This window comes from Pyxicephalus adspersus, chromosome 1, assembly GCF_032062135.1.
Source record: "Pyxicephalus adspersus chromosome 1, UCB_Pads_2.0, whole genome shotgun sequence".
Classification (NCBI taxonomy): Eukaryota; Metazoa; Chordata; class Amphibia; order Anura; family Pyxicephalidae; genus Pyxicephalus; species Pyxicephalus adspersus.
Window position 1 is genome coordinate 88,981,542 of NC_092858.1, and position 20,078 is coordinate 89,001,619.

The following is a 20,078-nucleotide window of genomic DNA, read 5'->3' on the forward strand; positions in this document are numbered from 1 at the left end:
ATATATATATATAAATTTTATTTTATTTTTTATATATATTATACATTCTACTGTACAGTGTTTTGTTTTAAGTTTATTATTAAATTTTTAATAAATATTGGACATATTTTGGCAAATTATCCCTAAGAATTATAGGCCTACAATGTAAAATAAATTTCCATGCAAAAAATTGTAACGATTTTTGCATGAAAATACAGACAGAGTTAGAATGCTAGGGGGGGGTTAAGGCATCACTAATTCTTCTAATACCATCTTTATGCTTTTATTAAATCATTGCTTGTAGCTGTGATAAACAATCAGGTAAATAAATAAAAGCTGGCTTGGAGACAAGGGATACAAGTCACCAGCATCATTTTACTGTTGTTTGGTCACTGAGTAAGAAGGGATGCATCTATTAATTTGCAAGTATGGTCTTAGATGTTAAATATTATTTTCATTATAGAAAACATTGTTATCAAACAGAATGGGAAAAATTAGGAGGCCTCCAAATGTTGCTAAAAGGACTAGATTAGTAACATCCTTCCAATGCTGCTAGTAATGTTTACAGTCTCAAATGGCACCCAAAAGATACAATATAAATATTTTTTTTAGTAAATGTTGAGAGTGAATGTTTCTGGTTTGTAACACATTTAAGCAACTAAGCTGCTGTACTAGTCTGTTACATTTTTTGAAGAAATTAAAATACACAATCTTATAACTAAATAAAATAAATACCTTAAAATCTTCTAACTGTTGCTTGATGGCTTCAACTTCAGTTCCGACAACCTCCTGCAAAGCATTGCTGCCCTCTGCTGCCACAATCTGATACATCAGGTCCTTTAGTTTAATGTTGAAGTCCTCCACTTTCCTCATTGTAGCTTCTAACTGTTCCTGTCTATTCTTGCCACGTTCAGTTAGCTTAGCGCATTGTTTATTTAACGTTCCAAGCTCTCGCATTAATCCAATGAGGTCAGGACCTCCTTCATTCTCTAACATCTCTCTGCATTTCTTTTCTGAGCATTCGATATCTGATTTTAGGCTCTGGAGCGTGTCCAGAAACTTTTGGACAACTTCAGATTGAGACTTCAGACTGTCTACATCCCGCCCCACTGGGCCCATGTTGTCAAGTTCATCATCCAAGTCAGCAAGGTTAGCAAAAATTTCTCTAACATGAGAATGAAATTGACCAATTCCTTGGAGTTTCTGCTCCATACTGCAACAGCATTCATTAACCTCTTGTTTTACAGTCTCAAAATTATGCTGCACGTCTTGTGCTTGTTGTAAAAGACGAGAGACATCAGAGCCTTTTGGGGCATCCTCTGTTAAACCTTGTATTAGATTTCTCAAGTACTGAACCTGTGTCTCTAAATTCTGAAGCATGTCCTGCTGAGATCTCATGTTCTCTAAATTCTTACTGCTGCATGCCTGAGGACCGAGAGCTGCATAAATCTCCAGGTGGTGTTTTGCTCCTTCAAGTTTCTTATCAATATTTTTAAAACTATCATTTAGTTCTTTAAGTCTTAAGGACATTTCTTCAATGGACTCAGCTTTGATATGCAACTGTTCTGTAATACTGTCCATCTTCTGATTGAGTCTTGCTCTCTCCTCTAAGATTTCTTGGTCATCAACCTCAGCCGCTTCGATCAAAAGGTCAGCTGTGCTGTTCATCATCTCCACCAAAGAACGTTTTTTATCTATTTCACTTTCAAGAACCTTTGCTCTAAGAAGCTGGGCCTCAAGTTGGACAGGGTCAAGAGTAACTTCCATTCCTTTCATTTGGGTCTCACAGTCTTCCAACCAAGGTACCAAATCTTCTACATGTCTACCAAATTTCTGAGCTTTCTGCAAACAGTCCTTCAATTTGTTGTGTCTTTCTGATGTCTTCCTTCCCAGCTCTTCCCAGTTGGCTTTTAGATTTATAAGTTGATTTTGTAGAGCAGTTTTCTCATCCCCGGGTTGAGAAGACAGGAGCAGAGATTCACCTTCAGCAACAATCATTTCATAAGATCCACTATTCTGATTCAGATTCTTTTGGAATTCCTCTTGGTCTTGAAGAAGTTTTTGTAACTTCTCCAGTTTGGATGACACTGGAGGGCTCTTGGCCTGTTGCATCAATTTTTCATCCAACCAATTTCTCAGTTCATCAAACATCTGTTGAAACTGCTGGGAACTGGCAAGTGCTGTCTGCAACCTATTCACACGATCCGCTGCAAAATAAAAAACTTAAGGTTAGTTTACTCACTAAAAATCCTTCAATTATAAATACATGCCAATGTTACCTACAGTAATACATTGACTAAAAAGATTTAAAAAAATACTAAATGATCAATAACCTGCCAAATCTTCCATTCCTTTAAGTGGAAGTGCCACAGTGTCAAGTCGTTTTTGAAGTTCATCTTTGAGGTATGATTCTGCCACAAGTGCAGATAGCTCATTGCATAGAATCTGTGTTTCTGCAACTTCCTGAGCAAGGTTCTCTAGATCTGAGCGAATCCCACTAGTTTCCTGTAATTGCTGCTTTACAGCATCAGGTTGAGAGCTTACTGCTGGCTGTGCACTCAGTCTCTTGCCTGCCTGCTTTATTTTGTCCGTTAGGCCTTGCAGGACCTCTTGATACTGGGCACTCTTTACAGCAGCCAGGTCAATGTGTTCAGCTCTGGAATTCAAGCTGTTGGTCAGTTCTGTCCACTTCTGATTGATTTCATGAAAGTCTTCCTCCACCTGGCTGGTAGAAGGTGACTCATCACCAGGTCCTGTTAGGATACCATAGGCTGCATGCTTTAGTTCTTCATACTGAGCTTTGCGCGCTTCAAATTCCTTTAACATAAACTGTAACAAAAATAACAAAGCAGTGTTTTTTCAAACTGACAGATCAGAATACACAAAGTCAAGAAACAACAGGGATGAGTCTATAAATCATAAGCCTGAATTCACAAGGGGATAACGGTTGTCTGCTTCAAACTCAACCATCCTATCAACAAACCTGATAATAAGCAGATCAGCCTGAAGAGATTTTTACTTTTATATTTATTCCTTGCTGTCATTTACCAATTACATGCGTTGGCAGAATGGTATTAATGTTAGCTACCTAGAACGTATACATACTTTATTATATATACCATGATAACCAGGAAGAAATTGACCTACTCTCTTGCAACATAAAACACATGTCCTCTGCAATCTATTACTTTGATATACCATTCATCTATTCTAGATATAAACAGTAAATCAGATGACCCTTTATGAAAAATGTACTGTTTTTCATGGGCAGATAGTAACCGCACTATTTAATTGTGTCCTATGTGTATATATTGGTAAAATTATATCTATGCTTGTATGGAAACAGGTGAATGTATTGTCACATGAATTTACAGTGGCCCTATTTTCTTTTTTATATCTTCATAAAGGCTTACATTTTGTGTAATATTCAACTTGCACATTTACCATTTTCTACATATCAAGCACTATCTTAAAGACTAAATGAAAAATATGAACCCCTCAAAATTATGTGCCACACACATCAAAAACAAACTGATATACGCTGAACTAAATATTAAAATAAAAAATCTGCGACCAGGCAGGTCATTCCGTCCCGGAGGATGTGGAGGTAGCTGGCATATCTGGGTATCTTGCACTAAAGTTGTGTTTAGAAAAGGGGATTGTGAACAGGCAGGTAAGCATGTTTTTTTTTTTTTTTGTTTTGTTTTTTTTGCAGAAGGGAAATTTTCCAAAAAACAATGAGAAACGAAACTGCCTATCACCAATGAAGCTGTTCATATTGAAAAAAAATACAAGCAAGTTAACTGCTGAACAATAAAAAGCAACTGGATGAAAAATTAAACTTGTATATACCAGACAATTCAAAGCCTAATTTATAAAGCTGGAAAAGGTGTAAAGTGCATGTCAGGCCTACGTGCCCACAAATTAGAACATTTATCCTACTTTAGATACAATAGCTATTTTGCAAGTATAGTTCCTGACAAGGTTACACATAATAAATTAATAAATACTACACTTACTAATAAATATACATCTAAAGCTAGGCCAACTTTGAATGCAAAAATTATTAACAACCAATCAAGATTTGCTCTACTGAAATCAGCTTGCACAAGGTGGACTAAGATTGCTTACTCTATGTGTCAAACTATCAATCTCTAGGTAAATACTAGATATTTCCCTTACCTGAACCTGCTGCTTTTGGGCAATAAGCATGTTGGGATCAATAGAAAGAGGTCCCAGGACACTCATCATCAGCTCCTTCTCCTTTAGCCATGGACGTAGCTGAGAGCCAGCGGTTTGGAACAAAGCCAGTTGGTTTGCAGATTCTTCCAGCTTCTGCTGGCGTTCTGAGGTTACTTGGTTAGCTCTGTCCCACTGACTGTCTAAATAAGGAAGACAAAATGGGACAAATAAGTTTGCACAGAACAAGCAAAAACAATTGCTAATACTTATTTCAAGTTATATGCAAAATCAGTTCAAAAAGCACACATGTAAAGTTAGCAAATGAAGCCTTAGAAGGCATATAATCCAGACTAGTATTTACTAAATAATGTGCATTATGTACTGAATGGATAACAAACATCATAAATATAGAACGAACTCTGAGGCCAAAGTCAAGCCTTGTGTCGACAAACTTTACTTAAACAAAATAATTGTTAATTACACATTTAATGAAAACAAAACAAAGTAATCTGGAGGCACAAACCCAAAATAAAAGTTTAATGTTAATGGCATCCTGCAGCCAGGTTTAGGTATACTATAAAAAAGACCTGCGCAAACCCATAGCCATAAAATGTTCTTGATTATCTACAGTGCAGATTTTTACAACATCTGTAATTTTAGGCTACAGCACTTTGCGTTTTGGGCCTATATTAGAAGTAGTTTCAGCATGATGGTGTAACTAATAAAAGACACTGATATAGGCTTTTCATATTTCTATCACCAATGTCATACTTACTCAGATTTTCCAGCATCTGCCTCCAGTTCTCAGCCTCAGGAGAGTTAGGATGCTTCTCCAGCAAATCTTTCAGCTCAGCCTTTAGCTTTTCCACTTTTCCAGAACTCTTTTCTAGTTCAGATATGAACTCCTGAAAAAAACATTAGAAATGTGTAGCCAGCTGACAGACATCCAGCAAAGTTATACTGTGGAATAACTAGAAATGCTGCCAATTACAAGTTCTCCAGAGGTGATAAAACATCAGAGTAATTGACTGTATAAATGATTTCATATTCACTGGAATGCCATAATTCCAATATTATAACCACTTAAAGCTGAACTACTCTCCATAATGCACAGGTGCCATTCCCGTACTGACACTGCTAACTCACTGCACACTGGCCATAATATGCTACCCTTGCAAAGAGGAGCACAAAGGCTTAGTGATGGGATGTACATAACATAGTTACATAGTAAATCAGGTTGAAAAAAGTCCATCAAGTTCAACCACTAGGGAAATAAACATATCCCAGATATAAAACCCTATAAGACATAGTTGGTCCAGAGGTAGGCAAAAATAAAGCCTGGTACAATTTGCTTCAACAGGGGAAAAAAATTCCTTCCTGATTCCATGAGGCAATCAGATGTTCCCTGGATCACCAGTCTGTAATCTTTCCTTAAAAGCTTTAATACCCAAGTTATAGTCTGTGCTTCTAGAAAAACATCCAGATTTTTCTTAAAGCAATCTACAGCAGTTGCTGAAATTAAAGCAGGAACAAAAAAACAAAACAAAAACAACCGGTCAGGTGGAGCAGGACAAAACTGTGAATGACCACAGCCATTACTTTTTTATGCAATTCCAATAGTACATTTGTTTTATAAAAGCTGTAGGAGTATCTATCATCACTATGGTTTCACTTGAAGGACTGCTTACAAGTCTGACACCTCTGTGCTGACAAGAAATATTACATTTTAGTACCAATACAAAAAAATTCTTATAGTTTTTGCACTACCTTAAAAAGAAAAATTTATTGAAAAGTTTTTACAGGAAACCAAAGGTACTCATGCATACTTATACATACCCAACAGTGTTCATACATACTAACAAGCAGACCATGACCACAAATGTTTGCTCACAAAGCACAATATAACATCCAAAGATCAACCTTATACAACGTGTTGTCACATTTCTCTCACTCTTTATGAATATTGGACAGAAACAGCATGAAAATGTTAATGCAACACTTACTTAGCCTAAAGCCTACATAATTCATAGGCACTTGAGAAATGCTAATTTAGTGCAGAAATTAAAAATATAAATGCAGTAAAACCGAAAAAAACTTGGCAACGCCTAAATCAAACATATGTTTGTCCTGGAATTTGTGTAGTCAGATGAAAGTACTGTGTAAAAGACAGAAACTGTAAAAAAATAGCTTTTTTTTCCCTTAGCTTTTGCTGAGCTGCAGGAAAAGAAATCAAGGGTTCTGATATATTTTATTTCAGTTCTGACACTATAGCAGAATGTTACCTATATTCAGGTGCTCTCTATGCTCAGTGCAAAGATAAAGGCATTACTACTAAACGGACCAGGCCACAGTACATTGCAAAATTAAAGTAAATATAAATCCAATACCTTTGCTGAACCAATACCTAATTTTTAAGATTAGGGCAGAGTTTGAACAGTTGTCAGGTTTTCTTCTGGATCTCATTAGAAACATTTACCTTTACTTTTTTCCTGGTAACTTAAAAGGAAGTGAACTATAATTGAAAGAAATCCTACTTGTCACAGCAACAAGTGTTAACAGGTAGATAGATTCACAGCACTATTATCTGTGATGGTGGCAGTTCAAAATTTTGAATTTAGTAATTTTTTTATTTCCGGTGACATTGGTGGTCCACACATTTGAATCAAAATCCATCGCAGGGATCCAGACAGCAATAAAAACATGTTCTAACCCTTCCTCACTATACTAGCAATGTGTTTTTAATATCTGTTAAAGAGGTTTCCCATCACTACCTGTCCTAATGGGCACAAAGGAGCTGTAGAGGTGGGCTTCATACTGAAATTCAATTTTGTAACTATTTGTTACTTATTGTCTAAATTCCAGGTCTTCTAGAACCAAGTATACTAACTAAAACAAAGTATTTCTAACCACAAAGTGGGAGCACACACACTCTTACCTTGTTCTGTTCAGCCTGGGCTCTAACTATCTCAGATTTCTTTGGAGACACATTGACAGCCGTTATAACTTCTTCTTTGGATTCCAACCACTTTAGCATCTGGTTAGTTTCTTGTTGAACTTTCTGTATTTCTTCTAGAATACTGGAGAACTGTTCTTCACGATTTTTCAGTACCATTCCTAGATCCTCATACTTTTGGCTGACCTCAGAAACATCACATTGGATGCCTGTTAAATCTAGGAAACAAGTACATTATTAGATAAGGCAGAAACCGTTTTGCAGCATGAATGAAAACTAAATCTTATGATCAAGCAGCATGTAGACAAGCTCACCTTGGCAGGTATGATATCCATTAACATTCCCTAAAGTGCTCACTGAAGCCATCAGCACAGAACCTGAACAGGACAAAAAAAGGCAAAGCAGGCACATCACAAACACTTTAAGAATACAGACAAAACGCAGCAAAATATTAATAACAAACACTGCAAAAGCTTGGTAATTTTTATATCTCCTCAACAACAAATTTACAAAAAATGGCTCCATATAATTAAGTTGAAAGTCAGCTAATACCTCACAATAAAAACATCTCACTCCAATCACAAATAATAATATTTAATTCAGATCCCAATATTATGTCCGATGGAAAGCCTAAAAATTCTAATGCCAACTATGGCCAGTGTTTCCGACACCTTGCCAACACAATCCAAGATTTTCCTGTGCTGTGACAGGCTGGTCAGACATACAATTCAAGTCATCAAGCATTAAAAACTATTAATATTTATTATTTGTCATTACAACTGTTATTTTCTTTCCAGTGCATTCTATATTCAGCTGACATTACTCAATAGATTGATGAATGAGGCAAATATATATCATTACAACCTAGTGGTTTTAACCCATAGTATAGTACATACAGGGTAAATGGCAAGCTCTGTGAGACTATATAGATGATTCAGAAGCAACTTTTTTTACACTTAAAACCCCATTTGGCCCCCAGTAATCCTGCCTAAAATCTGCTGTGTCACGCTCTCATGTTTCATATTTTTTTCATGTAGAATATTGTACACTGTTTGTTAGGAAAAGCGAATTTTTGTAATGAAAACACACAAATAGCAAATTAATCACAAATGTGGCCATGCTGCCAATTTACTATCCTATGAGCAAGCTGGTTGTGGAGAGGCAACACTGTAAAATGGCAAAAAAAACCAAAAAAACAGGAATACATAAGTGTCAAGAACATTGTGATGATAAATGTAAATGAAACATAAGACTGCAATATCAAAAGTACAAATTCTTTTTCACAGAATAACACACTTCATACATATGTACTGCAATGATATAATTAGACATTAATGTAATGTTTAGCTTTAAGAAATGAACCAGCAAGCATAGCAATAAAGCAATAGAAAAAGAAGGAAACGTGAAAGTAGGAAGATTATAGAGTAAGATCATAGTAAAAAAACTGCAGTCAGAAACCAAAGTAATTAAATGCTGCACTGCAGATTTTGGATTTAAAATGAAAAGAATACAATGAAACATGTAGATAATTCAATCAACCCTTACCACTCTGAAGCTGACTTTCTGCTGCAGTGATTTCCATAATTCTGCTTTCTAGTTCAGATCCCTTTTGTGTGATTTCCTCCACAAGTGGGCCTTTTCCTTTCCACTCTTTCAAAAGGTCCTGTGAAGTAAACAAGGTCAATATATTACATGCAGTATATATAAACAAGTACTAAATACAAAGCATTTTAGTGGCGTAGACAAACTGATATTCCTGTATAATATTTTTTTAGTAAAGTTTAATTTACAAAATTAAATACTAAGTCAGGATTTCAGCATACTATTCTGGTTACTTATACAGACAAAATCACAGAATCACAACCCAAAACAAATTTAATTATTTTAAAAGTAGTTAAGTCTGATACATAAAATGAGTGTGAAGAAAAGATAGGTATCCCAGCATTCTTCATGGGTGCCGGGGGTTAATGAACTCCCGTGCATATGTGGCCAATCAAGGTGGCCAATCAAGATGGCCAAAAGATTGATACCAGAAAAAGGAGAAGAAAGAAAATAGCAGTGCCAGGGATGGGACAGGTAAAAAAAAATGTGATTAGGCAGATAAAGGTATTGCAAAAGGGACATTGTCTGTTCCTTTTTGAAATGAAGGTAACAATTTTTAATTTCAAGGAGTTTAGTTCTGTTTTAATAGTATAGAGCATTTTAAACAACTAAACTAGATTAGGAACAATTCAGCAAAGAGTTAATTTGTTTTACCTGCACTTGTTGTAGCCTGATCTGAATCTCCATTAATCCAAGTGATTCTTCTACTGGAGGAACACTATCTTCATTGTCTTTTAGCCATTTTCTCATGACACTAACCAATCTTTGGAACATCTCTAATTCTTCTCGACAGGACAATGCTTCCCGCTCCCTATCATAAAAGAGACTAGAGTAAATTGGGGGGGGGCGGAGAAGAGCCCTTCACACAAAGGTAAAAATGGCTTTCAAAATTTACCTCTCCCTTGCCGCCTCTTGAAGATCTTGAAATTCCTTTTTCAGAGCTTGCACTTTCTGTAAATGCTCAGAGGAATCCAGCAGTACAGGGCATGTACTTAGCTCTTTTGCCAGCTGTTCCAGTGTAACCAACTGCTCTGTTTGTTGCTTTATCTCTGCATTTAATTCCTAACGTAAAAATTCAAACTTTAGTCATTGTCTGTGTAGTAATTTCAGTACAATATACATCTCTTATGTTTATTTTTCAGTACAATATACATCATTTAAGGTCCACTAATAATAACTTCATAAACAAACCTGGATTTGTTCGGAGAACTGAGCGATGTCCCTGTCGGGCTTGTTTCCTGAGGCCAATAACTGGGATTTTGTTGATTTGAAATCTTGTAGAGCATCTGAAATCTGTTCATATCTTTCCACTTGTGGTAGTATCTCCTTGAGAGCAGACTCCTGCTGAATCTGCTGTTCACAGACTTTATTAAAACGTGCTGTGACATCAGACAGCTTGTTCTGAAGAGCAGTCGCTGCAGCACTGTCTGCAGTCTCCATAAACCTCACTACCATTTCTCCAGTGGCATCCAGGCTTCCCCTCCTGCTTCCAATGTCTTGTTTTAGTTTCTAGAAGACATAACCAATAGCTTAGCAACAAAAAAAAAAAAAGCCAGGACAGTATTTAATATTATAACTAAAGCCAAAGCTCATCTCTTTATTCTAAACCAAGGAGGAAATGGTGAAACATTACCCTCACACCTTACTCAGAAAGTGAGAGAAAATCATTCCTAACTGAGGTGAATATGCCCTTAGACTGTTGTCCCCGGAACAGGTGTTTTCATGTCCTCCTGTTCTGGTGGCAACTCAGAATTCTGATTTCTCCCTCACTTTCAGTTCCAATGATAATGGTCACAAAGACAAATCAAGTTACAACTTTTCTAAATTAAAATATTCCCGTTAAGGAGCAGTGTTCTGCCAGTCACTCCCTTATTTTTAGTTAACAGGGAAAATTCCTTTTCCCCAACTATGCTTTGTTTTTAGTCTTGACCACCTTCACTTTTTCTTTTTACCTAGTGGATCCTGCCAGTAATGCATTTCCCGCCCGAAAATGACAAAACTCATTAACTGTACTAAATCAATAAAAAAAAAACAGCTACACAACACCCCCCCTTCCCTATTTTTTAACATGGGTGGGAAGAATTCTCCAGTTCACAGAAGTGACAGGTCTGATAATATTGCTTGAGATAATACTGCATAGATTGCTGGCAGGATCCACAGGTGGTTTTTGTTTTTTAACAAAAGACTTTCAATGGTTTACTTAACAAGTCAAACTATGGTCAACAGAAAAAGTCGAGGTTTACATACACTTTAAGTCAGAGTAATATATTTAAAAAGGAGTATGTGGAAAAAAATGTGAACACTTTCTAATTCGGGGTTAAGATAAAACAAGTTGTTAATATCATTAATGTCAGTTCCTAATAAATTTAATATACTTCAAAAAAACAAACAAACTAATGATATATTAGAACTTTAACCACTTCATTACATTTAAATGTGGAAAGAAAAAAAAACAAAACAAAAATGCACTTACAATATTTTGTGCAATAACCTCCTGAATAGATGAAGATGACATGGATGCTTGCTTTTGGCTCTCTAATGTACTCTCCATTCCTTCCAACCAGTGTAGTAGGTTATCCAATCCTTCTTGAACACTCTGTGACTGGGCTACTGACTTTTGCAGTAAATCTGTTTGATTGGACATCTTACTAGAGAGGTTTTGGAACCGACTTTCAATGCAGTCTATGAAGAAACAAAAAGTTGTATTTATATATAAAGGTAGATATTTATATATCTTCCTTTTAAAAATACATTTTTGAAGAAAGTTAAGCTTGTGTTATACACTCACCAGCTGTTGCCTGAATCTTTTTACAGTCTGGCTGTGGATCTTCTTGGATCTCCAGTAGACCACGTAGAGCCTTCTGAACTTTGTCAACCTGTACTTGGTGCTCTGCAAGATCACACTGCATGTTCTGTAAAGAATGGCAAATGCATCAGATTGATATCATCTTACAATAGAATCCCGTGTACTCATTTTTTTAAACCCTGTGATAAGTTATACTGACCTTGGCCTTCTCTAGTTGGCCTTGCAAAGCTGCTGGATTAGATGCTACTGGTTCAGAAAGTATCTTCTCCACAGTTAACTCTGTGTTCTGCAGCCAGGCTAAAGCTGCATCAGAGCCCTCCTGAAACTGCTGGTAGCGGTTCAGCAAAGAATTCAAGTGAGTTCCAAGTTTGGAGCACTGCAATACCACAAAGACACAGGTAAGGTCATGGTATCCATGCATGAAAACAAAGTATATAACTAGTATAGGCACAGATAATACAAACACTCATAGTGCAGTGTTGCAATGTAATTTACCAGAATAAAACTAAGGGTGATAAACTGCTCCTACTAAAACAATTACTGGTGCTGCTACCGCCAACTATAAATATGGGTTTACCTTGGAATGCAAGGCACTGTATCTCTTGGAAGCATCTTCGAGTGTGCTTTTCACCAACGCTGATGCTACTCCCACCTCTTCACTGGAATGTTCAAGAGCTGCTTTTTCTGCCTCAATTGCCTTCTGTCCAGCAATAGTGATATAACGCAAATCCCCTTTATGAGAGATTACATCTTCCGCAAAGTCTGCTTGCCGCTGCAGCAAACTGCGCAAGGCTTCACAGTCTGCCTCCCCCTTCTGCATGTTATCTAACTCCTTTTCGCTTTGTAGAAGCCATGTCTCAAACTCTCCATGATCATGAATGAAATTCTGCAGGTCATCCTGCAGTCCTTGTGCATGCTTCAGTTGCAACTGCGCCTGGGACAGCGAGGCAGCATACTCCTCCTTCAAGCGTGCAAGCTGGTTTTGCAATCGCTCACGCTCTTCTGGGGGCAAAGTGCTTCCATGTTTATCCAAGAAATCTTGGGCTGATTGTATGGTCAGGATGAAGTTTTGTTGTTGACCTAACATTTCTTGGTGCTGGGCCTAAATAAAGTAGGGGGTAAAAAAAACATTTAGATGTACTCATAGATGTAACAAATATTTGCTTTTCAAGCTACTTCCTACCCTAAGTGTCAGATAAGTCCTTATGAATCCTGCATTTTTATTACATAATTTCTCTATAATTTAAGACTGACATAAATGAAGACTTGCATGGCACTTCATTCTATACTGTCCTATCTTACAACAGTGAAAAGGTAGGCTAATACAAAGTAGTTTGATGTAGATTTTAACACAAAAGTGTTTAAACCTGCCAGAAGACCAACATACACAGATTTTAGCCCTCTTTCAATTTAATTTACTAAGGACAAAGAAAGAATATTCTGCTCAGGACAAAGGGGCAAGTGAAGGAATGGGCTTAGTTAATGACCAAAGTAAAATGCTGATTTCATTGGCATAGCCCAATGAATTAAGCTTATTTCATGATCCAAAAATCTGTAGCTTATCCATCAAAGATTGCTTAACTAAAATGTTAAGACCTAACTAGAATGATGCTACTACTCTCTCAGAACCTTTGTTTAGATTCAGAAAGAGAACCCTGATAATCTAAGGAGTGTGTGTATTTATGTATGTATGTATGTATGTATGTATGTATGTATGTATGCGCAACCATTTCATTTTACACACCGGATGAACCCACAGCCTGTCTTTGACCCACCTTTCTCTGCTCATAGAGGTTATTAATTATGTCAGTGGCTTCTCCTGTGGTAGGACATCCATCTGATAACTTATTACTACCAGAAATTCTTCCATCAGGAATGCTGCCTTTCTCTAGGCTGATTTTAGAGGGCACAACAGGAAGCACTTGGCACAGAAGCCTTTCAATCTTTCCAAGGTTTTGTTGTAGTTCCTCAGCAGTTTTAGACTTTAAAACAAAAAAAATAAAAATAAACAAATATGTTTTCCGAAGCCCCAAAAAAGTTGACAATACTCAACAGGACCAAAAACATCTTATCCAAAACAATTGTAAATGGTCATTACCTTTTTGGTCTCTTCTAAAATGGCTGTGCTCACTGCAGACTCTAACTGTCTTTCCGTCTCCCCTGTTTTCTGCAGTATGGACCGATATTGTTCTTTAGCCTTCTGGAGTTTTTTCCTAAATGCTTCAAGATCTTTAGGGTCCATCTTGTTCTTGTTTTCCTCAAGGAAATCTTCCGAAGCTTTAATAATACTAGCAAATATGTTTGCTTTCGTTTGCACATCGTTACTGAGCTCCTGGTTTACAAAAACATTTTTTTCAGTGGCATTAAACTATTAGTATTCAACGATTATTATTTCATAACTAGCATTTTAAATGAAAGATAATAATCACATTTACAATAAAATACATAATAGCAAAAAAAATGATATAGATGCAAATTAGAATAAATATATTTTAATAGGTAAAAAAAATCTACAGCTTAGATTGTACTTAAATACTCTAACTGAATACGGATACTGAAGTCATTTTAGGACTGATGCCATAAGACAAAAAGGAAAGTGTTGTAAAGGAAGGAATTGAAAGCCATCTCTAACCAATAAAATATACTGATTCCTATTACCTAATAAACCAATATAACTGCTTGTTGAACCACTTTAGTAAAATAACCTAGCTGGGGACAATATTCTGATTCAAAGAATTGTAAGGAGAAAACCATATAAAGTGCTGCAATACTAAGTAACCAACTCATATTAAAAAGAAAAAAATACCAATATAGCTAACAGTACCTGCATGCTTTTATACTGATCCTGAAGGCTGGACACATCCTGTGACCTAGGGCTGCTAAGGCGATCACATACAGCGTTTTCTGTTAATTCTGCCCATGAGCTCAACTCATCTAGTCCCTGAGAACAAGCCAACTGTTGCTCCTTTAAAGTCTAAAATTAAAAAAAAGACATTTTAAAATTACAGTCATTTCCTCCACAGAAAATAAGAAAGCACAGAGGTTTAAGCACAGAACTCATAATTTCTAGATTAAAGCAGTTTTTCATTTAAAAAACATGTTTTAGGTGAAATCAGTGACAATTATCTGAAATTATGATATCCATTGCCTGCTCCTCTGTGCAAGTGTCCCTGCCTGCTTGATGAGCACGATGTGTCCTTTTATTAATGAAACCCGTATCCTAGTCACAAATATCTGAATGTGGATTAAGCATTTTATTCTGTATTTAAACAAGATCATGCCAGATCCAGGCTCATTGCAGCCTGGGAGAGAAATCCTTCAGTGTTATGGGATACAAACCTAGAAAAGCAAAGCAAACAAGAAGTTAAATACAGACACAAAACAGAAAGACTGTAGACAATGTTAATACAAACACTAAAAGAACTGTCAGTACTCTTACTGACAGTTACCAGAAAAGAGCTATTGGTTTTACTGTAGCTAGGGGAAGCATAAACATGGGGTGTCTTGCCTAATATTTTTGTTATCAAGCACAAAATATCTTTCTAAAATGGGTAAAAATGACTAGGATGACAAGTGCGGCTTAAGTGACTAAAGCGGTCCCCTTACACTGGTTGGGCCCCCTCCTGAAAACAGACCTGTAGAGGGTAATATTAAAAGAAGTTTAAAAAGTTTAAACCTGTGGATTAGAAAGCAAGCAAAATTTTGCAGGCAGGCACTCTTCACTGAAGTGTCTTCTTGCAAGATTTTGTCAGCTTTGCATTCCACAGGGCTCTACCCAGAAACACAATGATGTCATTGCAGAAGATGAAGGTTAGACGAATATAATTTTAACTTTACCATGCTTTAGGTGCTTTGTGAAATGGAAGGTTGCAGGCATAAGCAGATCTTTTTGGGTAATGTTCACTTTAAATGAATACTGAATTGTTCAAAGTAGAGACTTTATTACTTTTTCTAAATGTCAGTCTGGGAGCTGCAAACTTTGAACAACCATTACCAACGTTGTGTGGAATTACATGCGTACACATGTATAGAAGTCCACAGCAAATGTTAAATTTCAGAAGAAATACAGCACAGGAAAAATTACTATATCCACAAAAAAATCATACAATATATTCTACGTAGAAAAAAAACCTTTCCCCTGTGTGCATAAATGCAGTTTACATAAGTACCTACTGACTATTACTTGGGTAATCAACACATATTTACAGCCAGCCATGATAAGCTTGGATACTTAACTGTAATACATGAAATTTGTGCTTTCAATGTATTGTAACAAATAAAAGGAATTGTGTTTTTCAACATATAGGTCCAGATTTGAATGTATGTTAAAAAGCTTTGTTCTTAGATGTGATTCATTGTGATGATTCTCTCAGCATTCTAGGGGTACTTGCAATCCAGTTTAAACTCTAGAAAAATCAACAAGCTGAGGCACGCAAAGGGAAGCGGTTGGACATTAAAGCTACGTACACACTTCCAATTATTATCGTCGGAAAACGAACGACGAACGTTCCTGCACGATATATACGAACGATCGTATAGCACCGATCCTGCACATAGAGGTAACGACACGATCGTTCGTAGATATTGTACACACAATAGATACGATCGTTTAAGCAATAGAGGAACTATGTGCACGACAGGAAAGTAAACGGACGTTCGTTCATCACGCATGCTCTGAACATGGACGATCAACGAACGACCGTACACACGAACGATGTTCAACGATCGTCGTCCAATCCGATCCGCCGGTCCGGTCGTTCGTTTCCAGCGAGTTTCCTCGTTCGTCGGCGTCGTTGGTTACTTTTTTACGAACGATTTTTTGCCCAATCGATCGTTCGTCGTTCGATTGGAACGATAAAAATTGGAAGTGTGTACGCACCTTAAGGCATTACACTCCTGGATGCTTATCCCTTCATACAGACATGACATTATCTACTACAACCCTGGAATGAAGGGTTTTATATTTCAATAAGAATACTACCTAAAATGTAGTAACAAATAAATAAAAAAAAGGGTAAAGCTTAGGGCTGGTAATACTATACTGTGAGTAGAAAATAAATAATTGTTTCCATTCATACAGCAACAATTCAGTAAGCAGTATGGAAATTTCAGGATAGGAAATGTGCTGCCTGACCTTGACTTCAATGCTGTGCTTTACCAGTCGCTCATGAGATTGCAGAATCTCATTTCTTGCCACCAACTTCTCAGAAAGTTCTCGAAAAGACCTCTGTAAATCATTAAGAAGACGAAGCAGTACACGACTTTGTTGCGGTGTCAAATCTTGGGCTTGTTCAGAGATAAATAGCTGAATGTCAAAAGCTATGTTCTCCAGTTCTAGCCTGGTGTCTGCCACAGGCTGCCTCAGGCTCTGCAATATGGACAAATGTATGAATGTTAGGCACCGGACACATTTATCAATGGATCTGTTACATTTACCATCTGTGTTTTCAACAGCAGCAATGTTACATTGCCTACAGATTTAAAAATTAAAATTTCTGGTGGCTATTGGCAACACAGATTTTTTTTGTAGCAAATAAAATAAGAAAATTGGGCAAATGCAATCAACAAACAAAAACTTTTTTTTTCTTTTTTTTTTTTTAACCAATCTCTATTCCCCCATTATTTGAAAAGGTTTACAGGTAAGCTATAAGGGCAATTTCCAATTATACTATACCAAGTTAAAAAAATGTGATCAGAAGTTGATTAGATTGAATCAGATGTTGTGGTACAAGGCAAGGATCATTGCCTTTTACAAAATCATTTAATAGATGTAAATGTAGGTGATATGTACCTGAAAATTACTTTACACTTGCCTTACCCCTATTTCACATTGCAATGTGTAGAATTTCATCCTTTGGGGAGGATTACAGGAGAATGCAGAGCAAGACAAATCTCACAAGAAAACACTCCATACCTTCACCAAAATGTCTTCAACAGCAAGAGGGAGAAAGCGAGCAGGAAAGAGTGTGTGTGAGTGTCTAACAGCTTTAATCCGAACAGCTTCTGATCATATTTTTATTTTGTTATGACAGGAATATAAATACCCCATATAGCTTACCTAGAAGTAATTTTAAAATGGGGAAAAGGAAGTTAGCATTGAAAAAACAAGAGATTATTAGGTGGAGGTGGGCTAGGACAGTGTAGGCAGACATTGCATTTTTCTAGGACACATTTAACATTCACTATGTACTGCTATATGTAAAACAAAAAATGCCATTTTAACCCAGACATCAGAAAGAGATATGAGGAATTTTATTACCTATTGGTTTTAGCAACTAAGAATTTCATACAGGCCTTTTAGAGATCTACTTTATAAAAGAAAAGTGTATATTGATCCCAGAAAATTTCAGAGAAGGATTAAACTGCAAGATTAGCAAGGACGGTGCCGGAGAAATTACCTTTAAGTGATCTAGCTGACTGTGCAATGTAGATTCCATTGCCAAATCATTTGTCTCGTCACAATCCAATGTTTCTGAAGTTTCTTTCACCCATTTTACAAGTGAAATAAGCTTGTCTTCCAGTTGCTTGTGTTGTGCTAGGACCTTTCCCTATAAACAAAACATTTAACCTTGACTTTTTCAAAATACACATACCAAAATCCAATGCTCAGTTATGTTTCCATTTAAAGAAAAAATATAAGAGCAAACTATACTGACCTTCTCCTGCTCCAGAACAGACTGCAGGTGTCTTACACGAGAATGTGATATATCTCTGATTGAATTAAGAGACTTCTCTAAATTCTTGGCATCTTTCTCTAAAGCCCGGAGAAGCTGTGCTGGAACATGTGGTGGCTGTTCAGCAACAATCTGCCCAACAAACGCAAGCTCCTGGGCCACAGGAGACTCCAAATCTTGTAATTCTTGATCCAGCACCTGCAGACATTAAGAAGTTGTGTAAACCTAAAATTTAGTACTTAACAATGTTAAATGTTATTGCTTGACACTCTAAGTTTTAATTGGTAGGAGGGTTTTTCAGACATGCAAGGAGATCTTTATACCCCTCAAAAAATGAGATGACAGTCAATCAATCTGTCCATTTACAGCCACACTAGGCGACAATTGCATTTCAGTAAAGAAATCTATCAAACCCATCTATCAATTAGCTGCCACCAAAGCGATCAAAGGAGTAATGTTGAATGCAAAAAGAATGTTGGAAGCTGCAGTGCTGGAACGTAGGGGCGAGAAACAACCAGAAAGGTGAAAATACTACTTTTCTAGAGTAGGAGAGAGCTGTTTGATGAAAGACCTAAAAGGGGCTTTAAATAGTTTAAATCTGCTTAACTACCTTATATATAATAGTGATATTGTTTGATTAAGCGATCCCAAGGAACATGTACTCTTTATTACCCTGTAGATGTGCATAATGCCACAACAGATTTGACATCAGACAATCAGAAGTTCCCTGAAGTTTAAAGTTTCAGCTTCAGTTCAAGAAGTTTAACAGTTCTAACAGTTTACGCAGTTTAGGTATTACAGTCCTTTTTCATATACATATTTACATCAAATGTTGGATTAAATTTCTAGTGATTATTTGCCAGGCCATCACTGCTTCTGTTTTCATTTGGTGACATCTGTTTAATATTCTGATTTCAGTTTTTTCATCAGTGAATTAAATGTCAAGCTAAGCTGAGGCTAAGTGACCGGCTTGCAAATGAGGAATACCTTCAAAAGCACTTGAACTGATTTGGAAGTACGTTTTGGTGCATTTTGATTTAATCTCTTCAAAGACTAATATTTCAGAGCTGTAGAGGCTTAGATGTCAACGTTTTAGGGATATTAGTAATGTATTTACACTTTGTGGAAACCACCTGAAGTATTACTTTTCATGAAGCCTTCTCCTGACTGAAAACTTTGACAGTTTTATATCTACCTCATGTAGAGCATTGATATAGGTAGACATTTTAAAGTGCAACACAGTAGACAGCCTTCTTACACTAAGCTGAACAGTTCAGTGCATATCAAAAATTGTGAACAGGCAAGTACGTTTATTTCAATGCAAAGGGGACATTCCCTGTAAGCAATCTGCCTGCTCCCATTTTTTGTTTTACAATATAATCCCATTTTCAGGGCCTTTTTGTGCTGCTGAGGTCACCAGAGCTTCTTCTTCTAAAGGAAGTACGAAACTGAGTTGCCCTTTCTAAAGTTTTTGGCCTCCCTCTCGTTTTGGGTTCTGCATATGCCACAACTTGGTGTACACTGTGGGAAAGATTCTGAAGAGACAGGTAGGTAGATGTGCCTCACCTGCTTTAAAAAAAACATGCCCTTTCATAGTTCAGTTTTTATCAAGTAATGTGGACTTGTGGGTAAAGAATATATAAATTTGTATATATGACGGGAAAATAATCTTATTATCAGAAAAACTAATCACTATACCTTTGTTTGTCTTAGCTTCTCCTCAACATCTTGAAGACCTGGTGAAACATGGTGAAGGGTTCCAAGTTTTATTTCTATGTTTCGGAGCATTGATAGGAAACAAACAAGGTTTTCCTCATGTTCAAGGCAAGCTTGTTTCTTCCGTGCATCCTGAAAAGTCTAAACAGTTTAAACAGGCATCCAT

At 36.6% G+C, this 20,078-nt stretch overlaps 1 protein-coding gene across 15 annotated transcripts in view; it reads right to left on the bottom strand.

Annotated features, from left to right (window-relative positions):
* The window catches only part of MACF1 (microtubule actin crosslinking factor 1), a 150,401-nt gene that overhangs the window by 53,856 nt on the left and 76,467 nt on the right, over nt 1-20,078 (bottom strand). For 12 of the 15 annotated variants that reach the window (XM_072417828.1, XM_072417845.1, XM_072417793.1 and 9 more), the window contains exons 37-57: nt 19,895-20,053; nt 18,179-18,394; nt 17,921-18,070; nt 16,657-16,890; nt 14,347-14,496; nt 13,621-13,854; nt 13,298-13,504; nt 12,100-12,624; nt 11,722-11,898; nt 11,505-11,628; nt 11,190-11,398; nt 9,908-10,225; nt 9,612-9,778; nt 9,371-9,527; nt 8,660-8,777; nt 7,429-7,491; nt 7,097-7,332; nt 4,937-5,066; nt 4,162-4,361; nt 2,313-2,808; nt 715-2,186 (exon numbers count right to left, since the gene is read on the bottom strand). In XM_072417828.1, the coding sequence (XP_072273929.1) occupies nt 715-2,186; nt 2,313-2,808; nt 4,162-4,361; nt 4,937-5,066; nt 7,097-7,332; nt 7,429-7,491; nt 8,660-8,777; nt 9,371-9,527; nt 9,612-9,778; nt 9,908-10,225; nt 11,190-11,398; nt 11,505-11,628; nt 11,722-11,898; nt 12,100-12,624; nt 13,298-13,504; nt 13,621-13,854; nt 14,347-14,496; nt 16,657-16,890; nt 17,921-18,070; nt 18,179-18,394; nt 19,895-20,053 (5,742 nt within the window). The remainder of the gene's footprint in view (nt 1-714; nt 2,187-2,312; nt 2,809-4,161; nt 4,362-4,936; nt 5,067-7,096; nt 7,333-7,428; nt 7,492-8,659; nt 8,778-9,370; nt 9,528-9,611; nt 9,779-9,907; nt 10,226-11,189; nt 11,399-11,504; nt 11,629-11,721; nt 11,899-12,099; nt 12,625-13,297; nt 13,505-13,620; nt 13,855-14,346; nt 14,497-16,656; nt 16,891-17,920; nt 18,071-18,178; nt 18,395-19,894; nt 20,054-20,078) is intronic. The other 3 variants (XM_072417871.1, XM_072417784.1, XM_072417853.1) reach the window with 2 other exon arrangements.